Source organism: Pteropus alecto, unplaced genomic scaffold (genome assembly GCF_000325575.1).
Source record: "Pteropus alecto unplaced genomic scaffold, ASM32557v1 scaffold3, whole genome shotgun sequence".
Lineage (NCBI taxonomy): Eukaryota > Metazoa > Chordata > Mammalia > Chiroptera > Pteropodidae > Pteropus > Pteropus alecto.
The window spans coordinates 45,902,704-45,926,533 of record NW_006442484.1 but is presented as its reverse complement, the minus strand read 5'-3'; the positions used below and the strand labels follow the sequence as shown (position 1 = coordinate 45,926,533).

The 23,830-nt window shown below is 32.8% G+C and overlaps 1 protein-coding gene across 2 annotated transcripts in view; it reads right to left on the bottom strand.

Annotated features, from left to right (window-relative positions):
• MTX2 (metaxin 2) overlaps positions 1-23,830 on the bottom strand; it is a 59,474-nt gene that overhangs the window by 27,703 nt on the left and 7,941 nt on the right. The window contains exons 2-3 of one of the 2 annotated variants that reach the window (XM_006921230.3): positions 8,128-8,175; positions 7,117-7,163 (exon numbers count right to left, since the gene is read on the bottom strand). In XM_006921230.3, the coding sequence (XP_006921292.1) occupies positions 7,117-7,163; positions 8,128-8,175 (95 nt within the window). Of the gene's footprint in view, positions 1-7,116; positions 7,164-8,127; positions 8,176-23,830 lie in introns of those variants that run through there. The other variant, XM_015596738.2, reaches the window with a different exon arrangement.

Sequence of the window (23,830 nt, the reverse complement as noted above, 5' to 3'; positions counted from 1 at the left end):
TTTTAAAATTAAAAACCATGAAAAAATCTATCTACAAAATAATTCATTTTTATATCAAACAGCTGCAGACCCTGTAATTGAAATAATGTATCTAAGGTTACAAATGAAAAGTGTTAGGTATCATTCTTGAAGTGACAGATTAAGTAACTAATCCAGTTAAGTAATAGCGGTATTTGTAGTTTAACATAAATTAAGACCTTAATTATATTTGTGACTATTTTACACAAAATAACAAATTCCTTTGTACCTGGGAATGTAATTTATAGCAAAGCCAGGTTCATTTTCCAAACCAATCTATTTCACACCGCAGAAGTACTGGTATAATGGTATAATGTAATTCTTGTTGTAGAATGTTGAAAGAGTAGATTCACTAAAAGCACAGAAGAGGTTTGAAGATAAATGAAGATGCTATTCATTCAAGGGTAATTTCATCTTAGAACTATATGAAAGATGTTTCACTCACACGGGGTAGTGTTAGGCCTCAAATTTAAGTGTATTTTCAGCTCAAATATAATGCTGCTAGATCGATTATGTTGATACTGTATATCTAATAATGAAGAATTCTAGCCTTTTTCTGTTTAAAAAATAGACTGTCATTTTTTTCATCTTACTGCTACATCTTTATTGTTCTGTTTAACAGCAACAAATGTTAAAATCCTGCTTGCTATTTACCTTTTAAATAGAAGAGTACAGTTAATATTCTAACCTGCAGTCTCTCAGAACTACAGTACAAGAGTGTAAATTTTTGCTAAGTTAAATAGATATTTACAAAGCAAACCATTACCCTGTATAATCGTTTTACATTATTTCACTAATTATTAAAAATGACGACTCTAAAACCAACTAATTCTATTTGAATATACTTCATCTTCACAAATCCAATAAAATGAGTTATTTTGTATAACCATATCATTTATATATTGAGGGATTAGTATTAATGAGAATTTTTTTTAATCTGCTAAATTGTTTGCAATTTAAGTTCACAGTTACCTTTTCTAAAGATCATATATTCTATATTTAAATCATTCTAGGTATCATGACCGTAAATCATAAAAATGGTTTAACACTTCTGGTATATAAAAGGTAATGAGGATAAGACATTCAATCTGAAGAATTTAAATTCAGTGATATCAAGAAAATATCTCCAGCCTCCATTTTGTTCATTTTAGAATACCGAAAAGGATTTTACAAGTCCTCATAGGTACTATATTTTCACTAAATTCTCTCTACTCCTTAGCTTTCCTTTTCTTCTCCTAATCCTGAAAGTACATACAGAAGACACTTTTTACAGAGGATGATGGAAGCTGGAGGAATAAACAAACTTTAAAAAACTAAAATTTTACATTTTATGAAACTTTAAGAAAAGGTATATCAATTTTTTAAGTGTTTTCCATAAAATAGTATTCTATTTAATTCTCTATTAAAATTATCAGTATCATCCTACTTAAATTTAGATCAAGTTTAAACTGAGACAAAAATTGCATACAACCACAAACAACTCGTTTAAAGCAAAAATGTATATTCAATCAAACTGAAAATTCAAAATCATTACCTCCAAAATTCTACAGGTAAGCTGTCCACTGTAGCCATCTGAATGACATGACAAGCTTACAGCAACGACACAGCATTTTGATATCACAGCTATTTCTCCAATGCAACAACTGACCTGCAATCCCAAAGGACAGATACTCCTCCCTCTGCTCTTCTCCAATCATTACATTAGGATATTACCATTTAACCACTAATTAATATGTCCACCTAAAAAGCATCATTTGCTAAAAGAAAAAAAGCAAGGGTCAGCTAACTATTTATCAGCAAATCTGACATGTAAGTGGTTCATGGCCCGGCATTAATGGGTCCTATAAAAATGCTGACTTTTTTTTAAATGATACAACATATTCAAGAAAATATCTAATAATGAAAAGAAAATAGGTTTTTTTCTGTTGTCTTCCCTTTCATTTTTAGAGATAAAGTATTCACAAAGAGTAGGGGAAAAGGAGAATATTAAATGGAATGGGAACATTTCCTTTAATCTGAGCTTAATTATTATTCTTGAAGTAAGTAAAAACCAATAAGTAAACAGCAAGAGTACTCTTTCATGCAACATTCTAATAGTGATGATCACCTTGAGACTCTCTAAAAATAAATTCAAACTTTTACAATATTTAGATTAACCCAAACAAACAAAAAAACAGATTTCTTTTAAAATTAGCTTCATATATATTAAACAAAATCCTTTCCAAAACTGACTAGAAAGTGACATTTTATTATATAAAGACATTAACAAAATATCCATATAAATCTTTGAAGTCAAAATAGGCACTAATTCAGCATTTAACATGTTATGTTTATATTTCTTTCACTTTTTTCAAAAGAATTTCCCATTTATTACCAAAGCTGAGCTTCACAATAACTCATACTATAAGTCAGACCGCCTTTATCACATTTCAAAGATCCCCAAACTGAGACGTGTTTATCTTTCACATCTTAATGTAATCTATAAATTGTAGGGTAGAATGTCAGAAATAATTTTTGAATTAAATGTCCACTTATTTTTGGATAAAAATTCAAAGATCTGTATCACTGGACTAAACTGATAAGCAGCAAAGTGTTAAGAGTGTGAATTCTCGACTCAGACACCCTAGGTCTGCATTCCAGCTCTGTCAAGAACTAATTATGTAACTTGGGCCGACTGCTTAACCTTTCTACTTTAACTTCCAAATCTGTAAAATGAGACTACTACTACCTATCTCATAGGGTTGCTGTGTGTGAGGATTACCTATGATACCTAAAGTACACATAACAAGACCTCCCACACGGAGTAAGTACTATGTAAATTTTAGCTATGTTATTATTGTTGTTCTTATTAACATTATCTGCAGAATGGAGATTATAATAGCACCTACCTCATACAGTTGTTGTAAGGATTAAATGAGTTAATGAGAATTAAGTGCTCAGCACAGTGATGAGCACATGGTAGATACTTAGCCAGTGCTGTTTTGTCTACCTCCACAATTTGTGGGCTCTATGATCTTGAGTACAGCTTTTCTGAGCTTCAGTTTCCACATCTTTAAAATGAAATTAATAATAGTATCCTACAGTAGTGTAATAATAAGGATTGAATGAGATATTTTACATAATGGCTCTCAGTAGGGTGCCTTTTATAATAAAAGCATTCAATAAATATTCAATTTAAAACAAATTATTCAGTATTATTAAAATAATAGTTTGTTTGAATTAAAGCATTCAATATTAACGTTTTTGGGAAATGGAATGAAAGAGTGATTACAAAACTTATTAATGCTCAAATTCAAATATGTCCAAAAAATTCTTATACTAAACATTTATTTTAACTACTTTGGTATTTTCAGGCATTATAAAGCCTGCAAGCTCCCATTCCTCCTGCTGACATTATGTGTACTCTGTCAAAGAATCATGAGAGAAGAAAATAATAACCAACATTCATTGCATATTTATATTATGCCAGGTGCTTTTCTAAGTGCTTTATATATATTAATACGTTCAATCCTCATGACATCCAATAGTATAGCTTCTATTATATCTCCATCTATTGTATCTTACAGATTAGGAAATCGGAAACAAAGAGTATTGTTTAAGGTACGCTGTATTTGAGAGACCAACTGCCCATTTCATTTGCGCAATCTGCTACAAAAGACAACATCTGAAGAAAATCAAATAAAACATTTTTTGCAGAAAACCTGGAGAGTTCATATGTTTTCTCATACTGTATTTCTAGACATGCTGTCAATTCGACAGCCACCAGCTACATGTAGCTATTGAGCACTTCGAATGTGACTAGCAAAAATTGAGATGTGCTATAACTATAGAATACACATCAGATTTTGAAGTTAATATAAAAAATGTAAAGCATCCCATTAATACATTTTGTATTGATAACATGTTAAAATGATAACACTTGGATACACTGCATTAAATTAAATATATTATTAAAACCAATTTCACCTGTTTCTTTTTATTTTTTTTAATGGGGCTACTAAAAAATTTTAAACTACATATGTGGCCCACATTATATACATTATATATCTACTGAATAGTTGGTTTAGGTTTGGGGATGAGAGAGCTGTAACAGAATTATTATCAAAGTTCTCTTCTCAATCAATACAAGCTTAAGTCCTTCAAAGTAGAAGTATTATGGAATGGAAGATTTCTCAATCAATCTCTCTCTTCCTCTCCTTCTCTGTCTAGTGCTATATAGAGAGAGCTATATCTCTCTATATAGCACTGTGTCGGTGTATATATGCATATATATATATGTGTGTGTGTATATATATGTACCTTTATATATGCTGCTACTGATACACTGCTCATGAAAACTGGAGGAACACACTACACTAATACCTCACTATATTCAAAACACAAGATTATTTTATGACCAGGCAAACACTTGAGTAACGTAATACCAGTACTTTGTGGATGCGGAAAGGAAACCAAATCTAAGAGGAAATAACAGCCATGAGATAAAAAAAAAAAAATTATTTTCTTTTAAACTGAAATCATAAATGTTCCTTTAATCAAAAAAGATCTAACCATTTAGCTCCAGAGGTATGATAAATGCCAAGTCTATGTGGTAAGTAAAATTTATATTTACCGATGGCTTAACTGGCAGACTATTAAAATACCTGTTTGATATCTAGTATCGTCTAGAAAATATCTAGTTTATGGATACCTGTTATATTATTTTGATCAATTTTATACATTTAACTGATTTTTCTAAATGGATACTAGTCTACTATATAGATGAAAATTATTCCATAAAGTTTACATCAGATATCTGGAAAAGTCACATTTATAGTCATAGCTACTATCAGCTGTCAAGCCAGAGAATATTGAAGAAAACCAAGAATTTTTAATATATGCTGGTTAATTTATCATCTAAGTGACATATGTAGGATAACAAAAAAATTGAAAATGGTTAAGCAAAATTCTGCATTTTAAAAGGTTCTTTTTTTCTGGTTTTATTTTTAATTGCAACTATGATTTGAGAAGCCATGGTGAGAAAGCAAATTAATAGGAACCATAAAAACAGAGTTGCTAAATAAAGATTTCTTTTTCTTCCATTCTGCAGTTTATTTAAAACATTAATTTTTTAGCAGTAATATGCTGATATCTTGGTTTATACTGAAGACTAGTTAAATCATCTATTCCAGGGTTTCTCAACATTGACACTATCTACATTTAGGGCTGGATAATTCTTTATTGTGGAAGGACTGTTCTGTGCATTGTAAGATGTTTAACACCAACTGATGCCAGCAGCATCCTCCCCAACAGCTGGGATAACCAAAAATGTCCAAACACTGTCAAATGTCCACTGTGGAAGAGAAATCTTAGTTAAGAACCACTACGCAAAGTACTTTCCTACTTGGGGAAAATAACTTCAATACTTCCTAAATTGCTATTCTTTAGTTTTAGGGGCTCTTCATAGGGGATTACCAGATAGCTACAGCAGGGAGATCAGTAAACTTCCTGAAACCAGAATAGCCTGGGTATGTTTTTATTTGTGCAAGTCCACTAGAATGTGTTTCATCAGATCCTCAAAGAGTTATCCCAAAAATGGCAATTAAAAAAGGGTTAAGAATTGATGCTTCAACTAAAATATTCACTGTGCCCTGAAACCATCTCTTCAAAGATATAAAGATTGAAAAAGCACTTTTATATAAAGCAAATAATTTACTGATGCTATCAGTTATCAGACAAGATTGCTTTTATCACACTTATAAACCCTTCATTCAATACTTACTGAGTACATTCTATATGCTGGGCACTATGTTATTAGTATTTGAAAGCTAAATTTAAATTCTATCTCCTCCACCAAAAATAAATAAGTAAATATTTTAATATTTTTAATTAAAAAATATTTTAAAATAGAAGTATAAAATTCATATTACCTATAACCAACTGAGAATTTTTCCTTCTCAAAAGTTAACATAACTAGTGCCTAAAGATAAAATAAAGGTAAATAAATAATTTTTATTCTTGGTAAAAAGATACAAATTTTCTAAAAGAAAGGAACTTAAAGATATTTATAGTCATATGAATAAATTATTGTCCAATATACTTATTTCCATCTCTCCTTCTTTCTCTGACTTAAACAAAACACAAATGTACTGAATGACATACTGTGTATCAGACATAGTTATTAAGCCCAGAGGATATAAAGTTGAATAAAAAAATATATAATGAAATGACCAAGTGCCTAGCATCATGCCTAGAACACAGCAAAAGCTCACAGTTCCTTTTCTTCCCTTCCTTTCTGTCCTCGAGATGCTCATAGACTCATCTCCAATAAATGTCATGTGTCTTAGATTTCTCTTTTATCTTTTGGGTGCTGGACAATAAAATCCTCTTTGTGATTCAAACTATGTAAGGTAACTAAATAAAAAGCAACTAAGTATGTAAAATGTTTGTAAAATGTAAAATGTTTAAATAATTATAATTCTATAATCTACATAAACATTTCTCTTTTTTAAGGCAAAAAAAAAAATCCCCAAGTATTCAATTCTTCCCATAGTGTAGTTTAAAGTTTAGAGGGTGACTAATCTTTTTTGTATTACACAACTGTGATATACAACTTAAAGAGCTACTGCATTCAATAAGTGGTTTGGGGATAATAGACACTAATGCAATCAATAAGTATATAAAAATGACTAGAGAAGAATATGTCTGCTTCAAGATTACCAAATGGATTAATGCTAGAATGAGAACAATGAAAAAATGATGTTTAAAAATGTGTGGTGAATAAATCTTTACAAATAAGTTAGAAAATAATTGTGTCCATAAATGAACATATCACCCCAAAAAATCAATACTATCATATCTAGTCAAAAGTAAAACTACCAAGAAACAGAATGTACCAAGCACATACATGATTTTTATAAAAAGAATGAATATTTTAATGTTTTTTATATGTTGACAATAATTAACTGACTAATATTACATAATAAAATTACCTTCACAGGAGAGATGTTATATTAATGACGGTAAATCACACAGAAAAATTCTAAGCAAATTGTATCAGACTGTACGGGGGGGACTGCAACTCAAAGTGAAAAAATATTACATTATTTATATAATTACCTGCACAGCAAGAGAAGCTGCATTGTCAGAAAGCAAAATTTGCTCCCCTGTGGAAATACAAAAATGTGACTGCTAAACAACTAAAATATACTTATATTTTTGTTTTTAAAAAGAAAAGATATAGCCTTTCCCTAATATAATTATGAAGTTCTATATCAATGCTATTGTATAATTACAATTTTGATTATAGTATATCATGTGTAAATAATGATAAAATAAGACTATCTCCTCTAAAACTGATCATTTATTGCATTTTATCAAAAATATATAATTAAAATCACTCATTTATTTAAGAACAAATTCATTTTTCAAGTTTTCAAAATATATACCTCTTCTTTTCATTACAAGTAAGTACTATTTTATATTTACTCTAACCTCTCTAGTTAAAAGTAAAACCATTCAAAATCATATAAAACCAGCTTGCAGTTAATATTGCACAGTGTGTCTAGGTCTGTCACACAAAAGAAAGATGACAAGTTCGCTGCAATAAAAATTCCATGCTTAGAAGACTCGGGCTGCTGCCTATTAGTCTTCATTACTTTGCAGTCTTCTGACAACTGTAGCAGGCTGCTGAGCCCCAAATGGGGTCCATAATGTGATCTGATGATATATGAAGAGCTGCTAAAGGGAGCCTGAACCATCCTAGCCTATACATTTTAACAGTTCCTTTTTACTGAGAGCCCACTTTACCATAGGACTTCAAAAATCTGCTGTGTCAGCTATTGGTGCAGTAAATCTGCCAACTGCTCCTGCAACCACATCATTTTACACTGCCTACAGCAGCCAGTATAATGAGTCAATAATAAACTAAGGACCTTATAGGCCATGAATAGTTGGTTTACACTGGCAGACACAAGTTTAGGCAAAATCTCTTAGACGAATTACACAAGGGAATCCCTTCTTTCTGTTTTATATTCTCTTTGCAGTAAATTACATTATTGAGGAAATTTTTTTTTTGGTAATAAATATACTTTGACACAAAGACATTTTTAATTGTGAACAAGTACCTACCTTTTAGTTGCTGATATAATGTAGCATTTTCAGGCCAAGGTTCTGCAGCTGTGGAAACAAAGCAGTGATAATTAGGCACATAGGGCAAAAACATGAATAACCAACCAAATTAATAAGCACATGCATTGGCCTAGAACATTTAAAGTGAATTGCCAAGGTTACCTTAACTAAGCAAATTAAGAGTAATTAGTTAATTAATTTGCTTTTCTTTATACATTAGAATGAAAAGAAAAATATAGTAGCATTATTATAAATTATAAACACTGTTTTTGGTTTGGGATGGTTTCGGGTACACAAAATTAAACTCATACTTAGGGATAATGCTATGAAATTATCAAGCAGATAATGGACCATATACAATTTTGTATGCTGTTACCTACAATATTATTGCCAAGGTCACCTTAACTACGGCAACTAATCACACTACCTTAGATTCTATGGTAACTTCTCCAAGTAAGTTATATAATGTTTTAAATGCATGCTTGGTTTACTGTTTGGTGGTAATTTGTTTTTTGTTTGTTTGCTTTTTATAAGGAGAAGGTGGGAGACATCTTGCCCAATCAAAAGTGAGAATTTAAAAAACAAAACAGCCTATATGCTATTATTCTTTTAGTCTTTTCAAACACAAACATATCTAAAATGTTACACATAAAAAGATACTGAATTTTGATTCACTATTAAAAAATGGTAAAACAATATTTATAATCTTACTGTAAATTTTTAAGAAAGTAAATTTTCAAACAGACAACACTGCATGAAAGAATCAAATATGTCTGTATCAGGCTGTGTGCATCTTGCCTTACAAGCTGGTAGCATTTAAATTCGGAGGAATCTTATAATGTAGAGCATTTCTCTGCCTTGACCCCACCACCACCACCCCACGAAAACAAAGAGGAGTAGCATGATGAAGCAGTAAGTACCTAAAATGTCAAATAAAGCTGATAAAGCTAATTTTAGGCCTGAAGTCAGGCTTGTTTGACCTTGCCTCTTAACCTTTCATCTAGAGAAGATTCTAGCCAGCTACAAAGAGAATATCAGCAACCTACCAGTGCTTGGAAAAAGTACTAGATTTGAATTCTGTCTAATCAACTGCACTTAACAAGTAATGACTCCACTTATAGAATAAACAGGATATCATTTGTTGAATCTTCTTTGTAAAAGCCATAAAACATCAAAATCACAAATTCTAACAGAGTAATTACATTTACGCTCAGCAAGAAAGAAAATTAAATATATGAACTTTGATAATTGGTATATTTCTTGTGTTTAAACTAATCCAGTTTCTATGACATAGCAACAAATTATTTTTAATATAAAATTCTAGTTGATTTTTTCAAAGAAATGTATATATGTGAAGCATTTTTTTCTCATGACTGATCATTTAAGATACACTAAAACAGTATCGAAGCAGGGAGGGTTCTTATTTGCTTTTCTTAATACTTTAGAGTGAAAAGAAAAACACAGTAGTATTATTATAAATTATAAATGCTGTTTTTGGTTTGGTTTGGTTTGAGCTACACAAAATAAAACTCATACTTACAGATAATACCATGAAATCATCAAGCAGATAATGGACCATACATAGTTTTGTATGCTGTTACTCACAATATTATACATATATGTAAAGGCTACTGAATTTTAACTCATGTACCAAAAAGGTAGTGAAACTAAATATTTATTATATGTTACTATAAACTTTTTAACCAAGTAAAATTTCAGTAAAAACCCAATTAACCTCAGTAACACAGTTTTTAAAATAAAAATCAGGTAAACAAAAGCAAGCTGACATCAGCGAATTACTCAAAAATAACCATTTAGGTCAGCACATCTATATCGTTTACATCTGTATGAGAAACAATATAATTAAGTTTATTCATTATAAGATCCTACACCATCAAAGATTTAATTATATGCATTATATTAATCTTAGCAAAGCAATAATGCATAGGAATAAAATTTACAAAAATTAGATATACTGAAACTAAGTTCCTTGTGGGCACAGAGTGTCATATGCATCTGTGTATGCTACACTGTACCACGTTGTGCATACAGTTGGCATTCATTAATTATGTTAAAAGGAAAGGGATAGTTGATTAAACTTACCACCTTACTCCCTAAATATTCTAGCTAATAAAAGTTTTACTGAACTTAAATTATCAAATATGTTAAAGTAATGGAGAGTTCTAACTAAATATTCTGGTCATTTTAACTTTTGTTAGCTGTTTTGTGTACATACTAAGAATGTGTTATAAACTTTCAAAATACTGAAATAACAAACTTAGCATTAAATATATGCTGAATATAATTTAAATGTTTTTATAAATCAAAAACTACTTCACTACTCTGCAGTATCCCAGAGTTCTCATATGAACAATAATTTATGTGTTCGGTAATTCCAGTTACAAGTTAATTTATCATCACTCCTACTGATTCTCCAGATCTACTACAACAGACATATGTGAAAGTAAAAGAAATATCGCAACATATTACCTAACTTCAAACAAGAATAAAGAAATTGCCTACAAATACTGAAAGCTGATATTAAGAACCTAAAGCTGAAAATAAAGGTGAAGGGTGTATGTTTTTCTTGATCCAAGATACAAACTATGCTCCAACTCAGAAATTATTATTGAAAATAAATTCTCAAAAAGTAAATGCCAAAATGTCTGATGTTATCTTCATAAGCAGAACCAATCACTTAAAAAGAGAAGGCAAGTAGGCTGATATAACTATGTTTTAGGAGCTTCAAATTCCAGTGCATCCATGGACCAGGAGGAAAGAAATGATAGAGGCAGGAAATGATCTGCTGCCTATCTCACTCATGAGCAGCTGCTCTGTGTATACAAACATCACTGATTTACATGTATCGCCTATATAAACCGCCTCAAATAATTACGTTTTAAGCGTGGCATGGGACAAGAAATGGCTTGCGTGTTAGTCGATAAAGTAACAAAAGTGAAAATCCTAAATTGTGTAGCATGGCAACAGATTTACAAATCAACCATGCAGGTATCTTTCTAGGAAATGAACTCTAATATTGCCTTCATAAGTAAGTCCATGAATCATTTGAGTAATATTCATTAAAGCCTTTCATTGATAATACCTATTATGTGAAAGACAAAGTCCAAAAGTACAACTTCTTCCCCACTACTTTTTCCCAAGGTCAGGCAAGTCAATACCCACCCCTTTCTCCTGATCATATGTAAAAGAAAGGCAGATTAAGAATTTAAAATTATAGTGCTGACAATACACCTTAAAAATCTATAGCATTTAAAATGAAAAATATTCTTTTTAAAAACAATGAAATATATTTTCATCTCTTACAAGTTTTTCAGTTGACCTAAAATGTTTTAGACCACAGACTAATTCAATAAGGAATAAAATTTCATAACTCACCTATCCTATTTTCAATTTCTGCCATCAAAAGCACTCCTTGATGTGAAGTGCCTTTTTAAACCTGCCATAGGGAAGGGCAAGCCTTAGGATAAATACAGAAGGTAAAGTTAAAAGTTTCCAAAAAGAAGCCTGGTAGGAAATGGTGATCCAGAGAGAATGCTGTCCAATGCTGTCAAGTTACAAGTTATTGGTATTGCTAGCACATCAAAAGTAAACTTTATGCTTAACATACATCAGTTGTTTGTGTGGCTCTTGGGATAAAGATCAGAATCTTCAACTTGACCTTACACATAACCCTGTCTACCTTTCTGGCTTCAATATACCTCCACTCCAACCACTCTGTACTCAGCCACATTGGTCTTCATCCAGTTTCTGAAGGCACCCTGTTCCTTTCTGCCCTAGAGATACATTTGTGCTTTTTCCTCTGCCCTGGAGCAATCTTCCCCTTCTATTGTGTCCTCACATTTCAGCTCAAACATCACTTCCTCAGATTGGGCAGCTTCATGGACTTGCAACCTGAGCAGTTGCACAAGGCCTGCACTTAGAAGGGCTCCACGCTTGGTTTAATGTTCTGCTGTCACAGTCTTGGAATTCTTTTGAACAAAGGGCTTCTCATTTTCATTTTGCACTGGGCCATAGAAATTATGTAGCCAGTTCTGTCCTCAGGGAAGCCTCCACTGACCTCCCTAAATAGTTGAAAAGCTCTCTTTACAAACTTGAGTAGCATGCACACTCCACTATACCACTTATTCATGGTCAACATTTTTACAATGATTTGAGGACTATTTGTTTGCTTCCCCCACTAGAATATTAGCACCATGAATCCAGTGTTCATGTCTGATTTTTGCTTACCACTTCATCCCTAGTACCTAGTACCTAACAGGCAATTAGTAAATCTTGGCTGAATCAAAGTTTCTTTTTATTATTACCTCTATCATTATTGTTATTATTCTGAACTGTTTAAGCTAAGAATGCAGCAGGGAAGATAAGGAAACTACACGACATGGAGATGGCCAAAAAAAATTTTTTTTACCCAGAGAACTTCAATACTATAACCAATAATACAGCTGTAAAAATATTAAATAGCTGCCTGAAGTAGTTGGCAGAATCTAATTCTATAAACTTAATGATGTATTGACCCTAAAACTGGAAATTTGTTCTGTTTTATATCAAACATATAGCTTTCATTGGATATTACTGGTATAACACTCCTAAGAATAACACAAGGCCCTCAACCATCTGACAATCTCACTAGTCTCCTTTCCACATTCTATAACTCTAAGCCAGGGATCACTACTTTTTAAAATCTTGTGTCCCCATCAATAAAATATTTGAGCATGCAGGCCAAAACAGATTTAGAAATTATATGGTTAGTATATAAATTATATATATAAATTTATATATAAATCACATATATTATAAATATTATATATAATTTATATATAAATCACATATATTATAAAACACACACTAAAAAAGAAAGTAGAGTTGAAAATAAATTGAAATCCAAGTTCCAATACTTTTTTCCTTGTACTTCAAAGGGCTGACTGTCTTGCATAACAGAGGGGGTATATACATCCCACCTCACTTTAGAAAACAGTGTTCTATTTAAATATCTACTTATTTGAAGCTTTAGCAGGGAACCCAACCATTCACATACCCTTGGCCAAAGAAAAGTCCTCTTCTATTTCAGTGAAATCATCTTTTTTGACCATAGAAAAAGCTTAGAAAGAACACACACAAATTAATGAGAAGATGGGGACACCTGCCTACCCATCTACATAACAACAGAACCCTCATATCCCACCAGAGTACTTAAAATTTCTCCCATACATTTCACTTTCTCATCTTGGTGACTTTGCTCTAATTGTTCTCCTCTGTCCCAAATATCCCTTCACCAGCACAAATTCAAATCCTATACCTTTTTCAAGACCCAGTTTAAATGCTACCTCCATCAAGAAGGCTTTTTTAACTAAACAAATCTAATTTCTCCTTTATCTATATTGTCTATAGCAGTTTGTACTTGTCTTAGATCATATATTACTTTCTACTCCATTCTATTATTATGTCAATATCTTATCTCTATTTCCAAGCAGTAAGTTCCTAGGATGTGTAAAGTCCTATGGTGCTGAGATTATTTATTAAAGACTTGGCTTCTTAATTGCTGAAAACTAAATATGGCACTTACAGTAATACATGCCAAAATATGAAATTCAAATTAAGCAAGATTTAAATTTTTTTAGTCTAAGTATCACTTAAAGCTAATATCTTTATTATAAGAGTTCCAAAGTAAAACTACTCATTCAGAAATTAATTCATTCATAATAAGAAACTACTATATCATTTTCATACCAAAGCAGTAACTTACTCTAAAATACTTAATGACCAACATTAATTCATTCCTTAAAATTAGAATGACTTCTTATTCTCTAGAAAAAAAACAAGAAAGTTATCATTTTTATAAAGGAGAATATAACCCCACTTTATAGATATAAAGAACATCTAGAAATAAGACAAATATCAGAGAGCACCACATAACTAAGTTTCTATCCAATTAAAGTTATTAAGTCTTTTACCCACTTAGCCCTTTACCTACTTTCCAATTTTGCCCAGGTAAAAGTGATTATTTTACATTTAGTGTCTCTTTTACCAGGAGCAAAGGAGATGCCTCTTAAAGTTTTGGTCTTCAGTGATGGAGAGTTCTTTTAATCCAAATGAGTGTTTTTAAATTTTTCAAAGAAAAAACTTTCTTCATTCCTAACAATATTTATGTTGGAGAGGAACAAAGTTTTAAAACAGAGAGGATATATACATTTGGACTTCTGAAAGCCATAAGATAAAATAAATAATGCATAAATAAATAAATAAACGTTAGAAATGCACGCATGATAAAGCAACACTCACAGCCCCCAAATATATATATATATATTTGCTTCTAATTTAATTATCTTGAAAGTATCCACAATTTTTAAGCTTCATCAACAATATGACCAAAAAAAATCAATATTATTTACTACTAACCAATTATAATTTTTAGATAAATGATTAGTGGCCAATAAATTCATATTTATATAGCCCTAGATCTTTTAAAGACTCTACATTGTACCTGCAGTATTCTCTCAAGTATTACATTGGGTTGATAAATCATTCTAGTGGCAGATGATCTATCTAACCCATTCAATTCAAGATATTTCACAATATGAAAGTGCTATGACCTAATAAGTCTAATTCCAAAGTCCATCTCTTAATGATCTAATCTAAGACAAGAGAAGGGCCATGAAAAGAAATGCCCTCTATTGTCCTGCTGTTGTTTAAATTCTGCATTCTTAATGTACAACATGACACCTCTGGCATATAAATGCAGGTAAAAACATAATTTGTAGAATAATAAGCACTAATGTTGTATGATGCTTCAGGACTGTCATATTTCCAATCCATCAAATTGATTAATGTTAAAATAACTCTACACAAACCTATCGTTTGTGCACTAATGAAGTCAACCTCAGTTTATCCTTAGGGAACTTGATTCCGAAAGCTCATAGATGTTATCTCTTCAAATTCCACAGAGGATGTAGACAGTGTTATACAAAAGGAGTAAGAAACATGGGTAGCCTATCTCCAAATATAGATGGCTTTCTGCCAAAGGTATAAACGCAAAAACTACTAATATAACAAAATACTCAAAGAGCATTTGGCAGCTCTTAAACATGGACAAGTTACTACAAGACACAAAGAGAAAAGAAGAAAATAAATTTACTAGTTATACATAAACACTATACTGATATCAATGCAGACACTAATTTCAAAACCTATCAAGTTTTAGGTAGTTATGATATGAAGACTTCATTTAAAATAGTTTTTTAAGGTGTTTAGACTTAAAATATGATGATGTGACTTTATCAAAACTAGAATTTAAAGAGCTTATATTAGATTCAACAGCAATTCACCTGCAAACAAATAGAAGATAACACTACATCCTAGATAACACTGATAATAAAATGATTATGTAGTGATGGCCCTGAGCTACTGTTTCATAGGCAATGCTTAATGATATTACACAGGATGTGTAAGCAGGAAGTGACTCTTCCCACAAAAGGAGTTTAAAACCAATCTCCCATCACCTCAACAGTCAGACCAATGTTCACATCAGAAAATGGCTCACGTTGGAAAACTGAGAAGCACAGTGTAATGCTATCATTTCCATAAACCTAAAAAACTGGCAGGTAGCATTTTGTAACATTAACAGTAAGGCTACCATCTTAGTCCATTCAGGCTGCTATAACAAAATATCACAAACTGGGTGACTTACAAACAATAGAAATTTATTTCTCACGGCTCCAGAGGCTAGAAGTCCAAGATTGGGATGCCAGCATGATCAAGTTCTGGTGCAGGTCTTATTCCAGGTAGCTGACAGCTGTCTTCTTGCTGTGTCCTCACATGGTAGAAGGGCCAAGGGAACTGAGGCCTCTTATAAGGGTACTAATCCCAAGCATGAGGGCTCTGCCTTCATGTCCTAATCACCTCCCAATGGCCCCACCTTCCAATACCATTACCTTGGGTAACAGGATTTCAACACATGAATTTTGGAGAGATACAAATTTCAAATCACAATAATTACTTAAAGAATATACTGTAAGCAGGTGCAGATACAAAGATTAAAGACTACCTTAGATTGAAAAAGCTTCCTGAAACAAGAAGCAGACTGGAGAAATTCTAGGGCAGACTAGAAAGATGTAAGACACAAATACAAAGGATTCTCAGATTCTGGAAGAAGATTCACACCAGACCTAGTTCCTTGGCTGAAAGTTATCAGTCCAGAGAATAAATTTGTTGACTGACATCAGAATCCACTGTATATTCTTCATTACTTGTTGTACATAAAAATGTGTAGTAAATTATACATAGCTCTTATTTTACATACACAACTCATACAAGGGACACACCTGGAGCATCCAACTCAGGTGACCAGAGAGATTGCACCAGTAGGCCCCACAGGACACCTGCTACATAAGGCAACTCTACTAATACCAGGAGACTTAGCAGCTCTACCTAATACATAGAAAAAAAACACAGGGAGGCAGTCAAATGGGGAGACAAAGAAACATGCCCCAAATGAAGGAACAGAACAAAGTTCTAGAAAAAGAACTAAGAAATGGAGATAAGCAATCTACCAAATGCAGAGTTTAAAACACTGGTTATAAGGATGCTTGATGAACTTAGGGGAAGAGTAGATGAACTCAGTGAGAACTTTAACAAGACAAAATATGAAAATGGAAATAGAAAACATAAAAGAAGAACCAATCAGAAATAAAGAATACAATAAATGAAACGAAGAATACCTTAGGAAGAATCAACAGATTAGATAATGCTGAGAATCAAATCAGCAATTTGGAAGACAAGGTAGCAGAAAACAACAAGGAAAAGATTCCAAAAAAAGGAGGATAATTTAAGGGATTTTTGGGACATCAAACATACCAACATTAGCATCAGATGGGTACCAGAAGGAGAAGAGAGAGGGCAAGGAACTGAAAACCTTTTGAAGAAATAATGACGGAAAACCTCCCTAACCTGGCAAAGGCAATAATAGGAGCCCAGGAAGCACAGAGAATCCCAAACAAGATGAACCCAAAGAGGCCCACATCATAATTAAAATGCCAAAGGTTAAAGACAAAGAGAGAATCTTAAAAGCAGCAAGAGAAAAAGCAATTAGGTATCTACACGGTAGCTTCCATAAGACTGCTGAATTCTCAAAAGAAACTTTGCATGCCAGAAGGAGCATGAAGTATTCAGAAATACACAGAAAAGCAAGGACCTACAACCAAGATTACTCTAGCCAGCAAAGCTATCATTTAGAATCAAAGGATAAAGAGCTTCCCAGATAAGAAAAAGCTAAAGGAATTCATAATCACCAAGCCAATATTATAGAAAATGTTAAGGGGGACCTAGAAGAAAAAAAGATTAAAAATATGAATAATAAAATGGCAATAACTACATATCTAGTAACAATTACTTTAAATGTAAATGGATTAAATGCTCCAATCAAAACATAGAGTAGCTGAATGGATGAAAAAACACAACCCTTATATATGCTACCTACAAGAGACTCATTTCAGATTGAAAGACACATACACACTGAAAGTAAAGGGATGGAAAAAGACATTTCATGCAAATGGAACTGGAAAAAAAAAAGCTACAGTAGAACATTTATATCAGACAAAATAGACTTTAAAATAAAGGCTATATAATAAGAGATAAATAAGAACCCAGTAATCCCACTTCTGGGTATTTATCCAAAGAAACTCAAAACACTACTTCAAAGGGAAATGTGCATCCACATACTTGTCACAGCATTATTTACAATAGTTAAGATATAGAGTCAAACTGGGTGTCTATCAATGTATAAACAGATGAAGAAAAGGTGGTACATATATATATATGATGAAATATTACTCAGTCATAAAAAAGAAAAAAAAAAAAGATGAAATCTTGCCATCTGCAACAACACAGATGGATTTAGAGAGCATTGTGCTGAGTGGAACAAGTCAGACAAAGACAAATGTCATATGGTTTCACTTATACACGGAATTTAAGAACAAAATAAACCAAGCAGAAACAAACTCATAGATATAAAGAGCATTTTGATGGCTGCCAGATAGGAGAGAGATTGGCAGGGGGTTTAAAAGGGGAAGGGATAAAAAAGTACAAATTAGTAGTTACAAAATAGTCATGGGGCTGTAAAATATAGGATAAAGAATATAGTCAATGATATTGTAACAATTGTGTATGGTGTCAGATGGGTACTAGATTTATTAGGGCGATCACTTTGTAAGTTACATAAATTTCTAATCACTATATTGTATACTTGAAAATGATATAACATTGTATGCCAACAATAATAGAAAATTTTTAAATTATTATTTTAAAAAATTAAAGGCAAATGGATTCTAATATTCTGCCATTCAAGAAGCAGAGGATAGAAAGTAAAAGATTGAAAATTTAGGAAAACTAGTAAAGGGAAGAACTTCCCTCTCACTACCAACATCAGAGTTCAAACAAAACTAGAGAGTAATGAGAATATATCTTCTTCTGGTCAAGCATTACCTGGACTTCTATCTAAATAGATGATGATGATGATGTTGATGATGATGATGATGTTGATGATGATGGTGGTAGCAGTTAAGATTCCCTAAGACTCATAAAGTTTATATCCAGAATATATAAAGAACTTTTACAACTCAAAATAAAAAAGGCAAATAACCTCCAAAGTTTTTATTGACATAGGATCCGAATAGACATTTCTCCAAAGGAAATCCAGGAATGGCCAACAAGTACCTGAGATGCCACTTCACACCCACTAGAATGGCTACAATCAATAAGAGAGACAGAGTAACAAATGTTTAGAGGATGTGGAAAATTTGGAACTCTCATACACTGTGGGTAGAAATATAAAAAGTTTGGCAGTTTCTCAAAATATTAAACACAAAATTACCATATGACACAGCAATTCTACTCTTAGGTATTCACTCAGGAGAAATAAACATATACCTAACACAAAGACTTGTATGTGAATGTTCACAGTAGTGTTATTCACAATAGTCAAAAAGCAGCAACCCTAATGACCATACTCTGGTGAATGGATAAACAAAATATGGAATATTCATACAATAGAATATTATTTGGCAATTAAAAGGAACCAAGAATTGATACATGCTACAACACGGAAGAACTTCAAAAGTATTATGCCAGTGAAAAAAGCCAGACATTAAAGAAAACATATTGTTTGATTCCATTTATATGAAATGTTCAGAAGAGGCAAATCTATGGAGATAGGAGATTAGTAGTTGACTCAGGCTGGGAATGGGAAGTGATTGTAAATGAGCAAGGGATTTCTTTTGGGAGTGATAGAAATGTTCTACAATTAAATTGTGGTAATAATCACAACTCTGTAAATATACTAAAAAAATCCTTGATTTGTACACTTAAGAAAGATATAAATTATATCTCAGAGTAAAGCTGAAGCAATTAGAAAATTTTAAAAGACACTTACTGTATTTATTGTGCACCTAAGTGCTTGATATATTTACTATCTCACATCAACTTTATGAAGTAGACACTATTACTACTTTCTCATTTTACAATAAGAAAACTGAGGCACAAGCATAAGTCATTTGCCCAAAGTCACATTGCTAGTAAATGACAAAAGCCAGAGTTTGAATCCAGGTAGTCTGGCTCCAGAGTCAGTGAACACACAACTGTATTAGCTAATCTCTTCACAGAGCCCACAATAAACATTCTTGGGTAATAATTATTAGAATTTAAGCAATTATAATCATCCTATAACAGTGGTTCTCAACCTTTAGTGTACAAAAATCACCTGAGGAACTTCGTAAAATTGTGTATTTCCACCAAACCCCAAATTCAAGAGATTCTGATAGTGTAGAGATGACCAAAAATCCAAATTTGCCACAAGTAATCCCAGTAAATCTGATGCAGACAGTCTGAACACCACAAAAAAAGACTGTTTCCAGGACACAGAATACACTTGAAATAAGATTAAAGTTCTTTTCACCTCTTTCATTGATTTGCCTCAAAGAATGTGGTCATGAGGATCTATATAGATTAATTTTATTCAAGAATATTTTTGGCCATCTTTTTCTACTTAAGTATTTTTGGATATGGCTTAAAGCCATGTTTTACAACATGCCTTAGTAACATGTTGCAATTTTATTGTGTTCCAGAATTAAGATTAATGAACTAAGTCCTCACTTATTTTGGAACCAAAGTGGCTAAAAGATAGTTTTTCCATTAGATGTAATCAATATGGAAAGTAAAATTGTTAGTAATTATGAGATTTGAACATGAGCCATCTAAACCTATCTATGTGAAACTCTAGATCAATTCCAAAACGGTATTCAAGAATCAATTTCATAAAACTGACAAACTTCTAGAGGTTAACAAGGGTAAGAAAACAAATTTTCATCATCAACAAGCCAATAACTCAGGCAAAAGTGAATACGAATTAAATTTAAAACCTCTATTCTTTCTTAGTAAGTATATATGTGTCATGTTCACAAATGGTTATGTTTAGACCTTGTCCCATTGTAAACATGAACCACCATTTTTTATTAATTTCCAATAAAAAGCAAGCCAACTACATGTAATTATGAATAGACATGAACTTTGTAGCTAGGACTTAAAATTTGAATTCTCTTTTTAAAAATGGTAATCTGAAATTCACAAAAGAGGAAAACACTAACATCATGTCTGAGCTTTTCTCAGAAACAGAGATGAATACGAGATCAATAGCAGAACTATACAAAAACAGCTGGTTAAGATTACAAGTACAATTTCTGGCCAAAACACAGCAAGAAGACAAACAGCCCCACACAAGAATCAGACCTCAATAATGTTAACAATGTTAACCTTCAAGGTTTAATGGTTCTCTCTAAATCTAATCCTAGAAAATGGAAAATAGATTTCCCTCAAACTTTAGGAGCAATTCTCCCCACTACTCTAAGCCAAACACAATCATTGTAATAATAGCACCTATTTTTTTTAAGTATCTACTATGTGCTCACTATTCTAAGTACTTTACATACACTCTCTCACATCAACCAAAAAATTCTCCATTCCTCCTCCCTGCTGCTCTCAACCAGCCATGAAGCAAATGATCCCCTACAGAGGATGTGACCTCCAAAATACCGGCAGGATGGTAAGATACCCCAAGAACAAAACACACACACACACACACACACACACAAGATAACACAGCCTAACCAGAATCCCTTCATGAATAGGAGTCAAGGGTAGAAAATCCACAGAAACATAGGAAAAAAAGATATTTAAGGCATTTAACTGAGTAAACAGGTTACTGAATTTCCAAAATGTAACAGATTATAATTAAGAATCTCTGTTATTGCTCTCTAGAATCTAATATAAAACTGTCATTGCTCTCTAGAATCTAAATTTGTTGAGTGGGTAGGAGGAGAAGTTTGAGAAGAGGTGACTGAGATACACATAACCATTTATGATACAGTAAGTGAACACAGGTGGTGCAGGGGAAAAAACATAGGTCTTGAAGTCAGACGTACCTGGGTTCCTCTATCAACTCCACAACTTACTGTCTGAGTGACGGTGGCCAAGTTGCTTAATCTTCTTGCCCTAATTATCTCATCTGTAAAAAGGGGAAATATTACCTACCTTGTAAGGTTGTTGGAAGAATAAAATTAGATAAATTATATAAGTGCCACAATCTCTAGCTCACAGAATGTACTCAATCAATAATTAATACAAGCATTAGACCAGAAGTACATATAAAGTAAGATAGGAAGCCTCTTGAAGAAATAACAAAATCTGCCCAAGGAAGATAGGAAAGAATTCATGAGATGAAATCTGAACTGGGTCCAAAAAATAATCACAAGTGTGACAGACAGAAAGTGGAGAGGCAGGGAAAGGAGTAGAGGTATTCACTAAAAATCTAACATTCCTAATTCAGTGTGAGAGAAGAAAGGTAAAATGCTTGGTAAAAGCATCCTAAATTAGCATTTCTATTATAAAGTTGACTCCTTGATATTGAAATTATGTGTTTCAATAGATGTATCCTACCCAAGAATGTTAAGTGTATGAAGGGCAAAAATTGTGTTACTCATTTTTGTACCCCAGCACCTAGCAAAGCATGCAAATTAGGTACTCAATCTAACAAATAAATATGTTCTGTAGGAAACACAAGCAGGTCTCTGGCTATCTAAAGTCTGAAAGATATTTCACAGCAAAAAATATTGCTATAACTCTGGAAATAAAACCATCAAACCAAATTAAGTAATGATAATAACTCGATAATATATACTAAATTCAACAGTGTAAACTCATGAACTCACTTTCTCTCCAAATTGTTCAATGGTTCCTAACCAGAAGTGCACAGCCCAATCACCTATGGAATGTTTTAAAAACTTGCCTTAGAGCTGCACCTGACTTTCACATATAATAGGCCCTTGGTAAGAAAAAAGAATGTGTGTGCAAGTGCATGCATGCAGGTGGGAAGTGCAAGGCAAAGCAAGCATGTCTTGATTTAGAGAGCTCCACATAAAACTGACTGCAATGTGCAATACCACCCTACCACCTTACCATCCTATCGCCCTTACACAATATTCTACCCACCTCCACCTCTCATCCACCCCCATCCAGTTTTAGAACCTCTATTAGGTCATAAGTAGGATTAGGCATTTCCCAGGTCTAATTAAAACAGACTCGGCTGAGCCCTGTCCACCAGTATATACCCTCTTAGTTACTATGGCAGATTATACTTCTTAAAGATGGCCACAACAATATCTCGTGTCCTACAAGCTCTTCTAGAATTACCAAGCCACCACCCCACACCCCACCCCATATCAAGAAGAGAAGTCTAATTCCTCTCCCCTTGAAACTGGACAGACTTGTAACTCTCGCAACCAATAGAACATGGTAGAAGTGATGCTTCAAGACTTCCAAAGCAAGGTCACAGAAGGTGATGCAACTTCTCCCTTGTTAGCTTGGACACACGCCTTTGAAGAACTGAGTAAAAAAATCTCATTACTCTGAAGCCACAGGCTCCGAGGAAGCCTACGCCACATGGAAAGGCCATGTGTAAGAATTCCAGAAGACAATCCCAGCTGAGTTCCTAGCCAACATCAATTATCAGACATGTGAATGAAGATGCTTCCAGATGTTTCCAGCCCTCAGCTGTTAGATCTCTAGCCTTTTGAGTTTTTCCAGCTGAGGATCCAGACATTGTGAGGTAGAGACAAGCCAACTCTCCTGTGGCCTGTCTGAATTACTGACCCACAGGATCCATGAACTTAATAAAATGGATGTTTTACACCCCTAACTTTTGGTGTGGTTTGTACACTACAAAAATAACTAATCAGTCATAGTTTTAATAGCTACTATTCATCACAGACTTATCATTAAAGACAATTAAATGTTAATTCATCTGAAGCCTAAGAATTCCCTGTGTTCTTTTAAATCAGTCACCAAACTGACTCCTGACCATGTTACATCTATAAATTCCATTTTACTGCTTCAGGCATAGATTTTGACACTTGCACAGTCAGTTCCATTTGACTAACACATTATCTTGAAACTTTACCTTCCTGAAGTTTCGCTCTCCAACTTCCTGACCACATCACTGCTCCCTGGCCTCTAGTCTCCAGAATGTGAAACCCAGTAACCGCAATGGCTTACTTCCATCATAAACACTGGTCTGATAGCAGCGCTACATTATTAAGAAAATGAGAAAAAAAGAGACTCCAAGAGAAAAATGACTTAATTA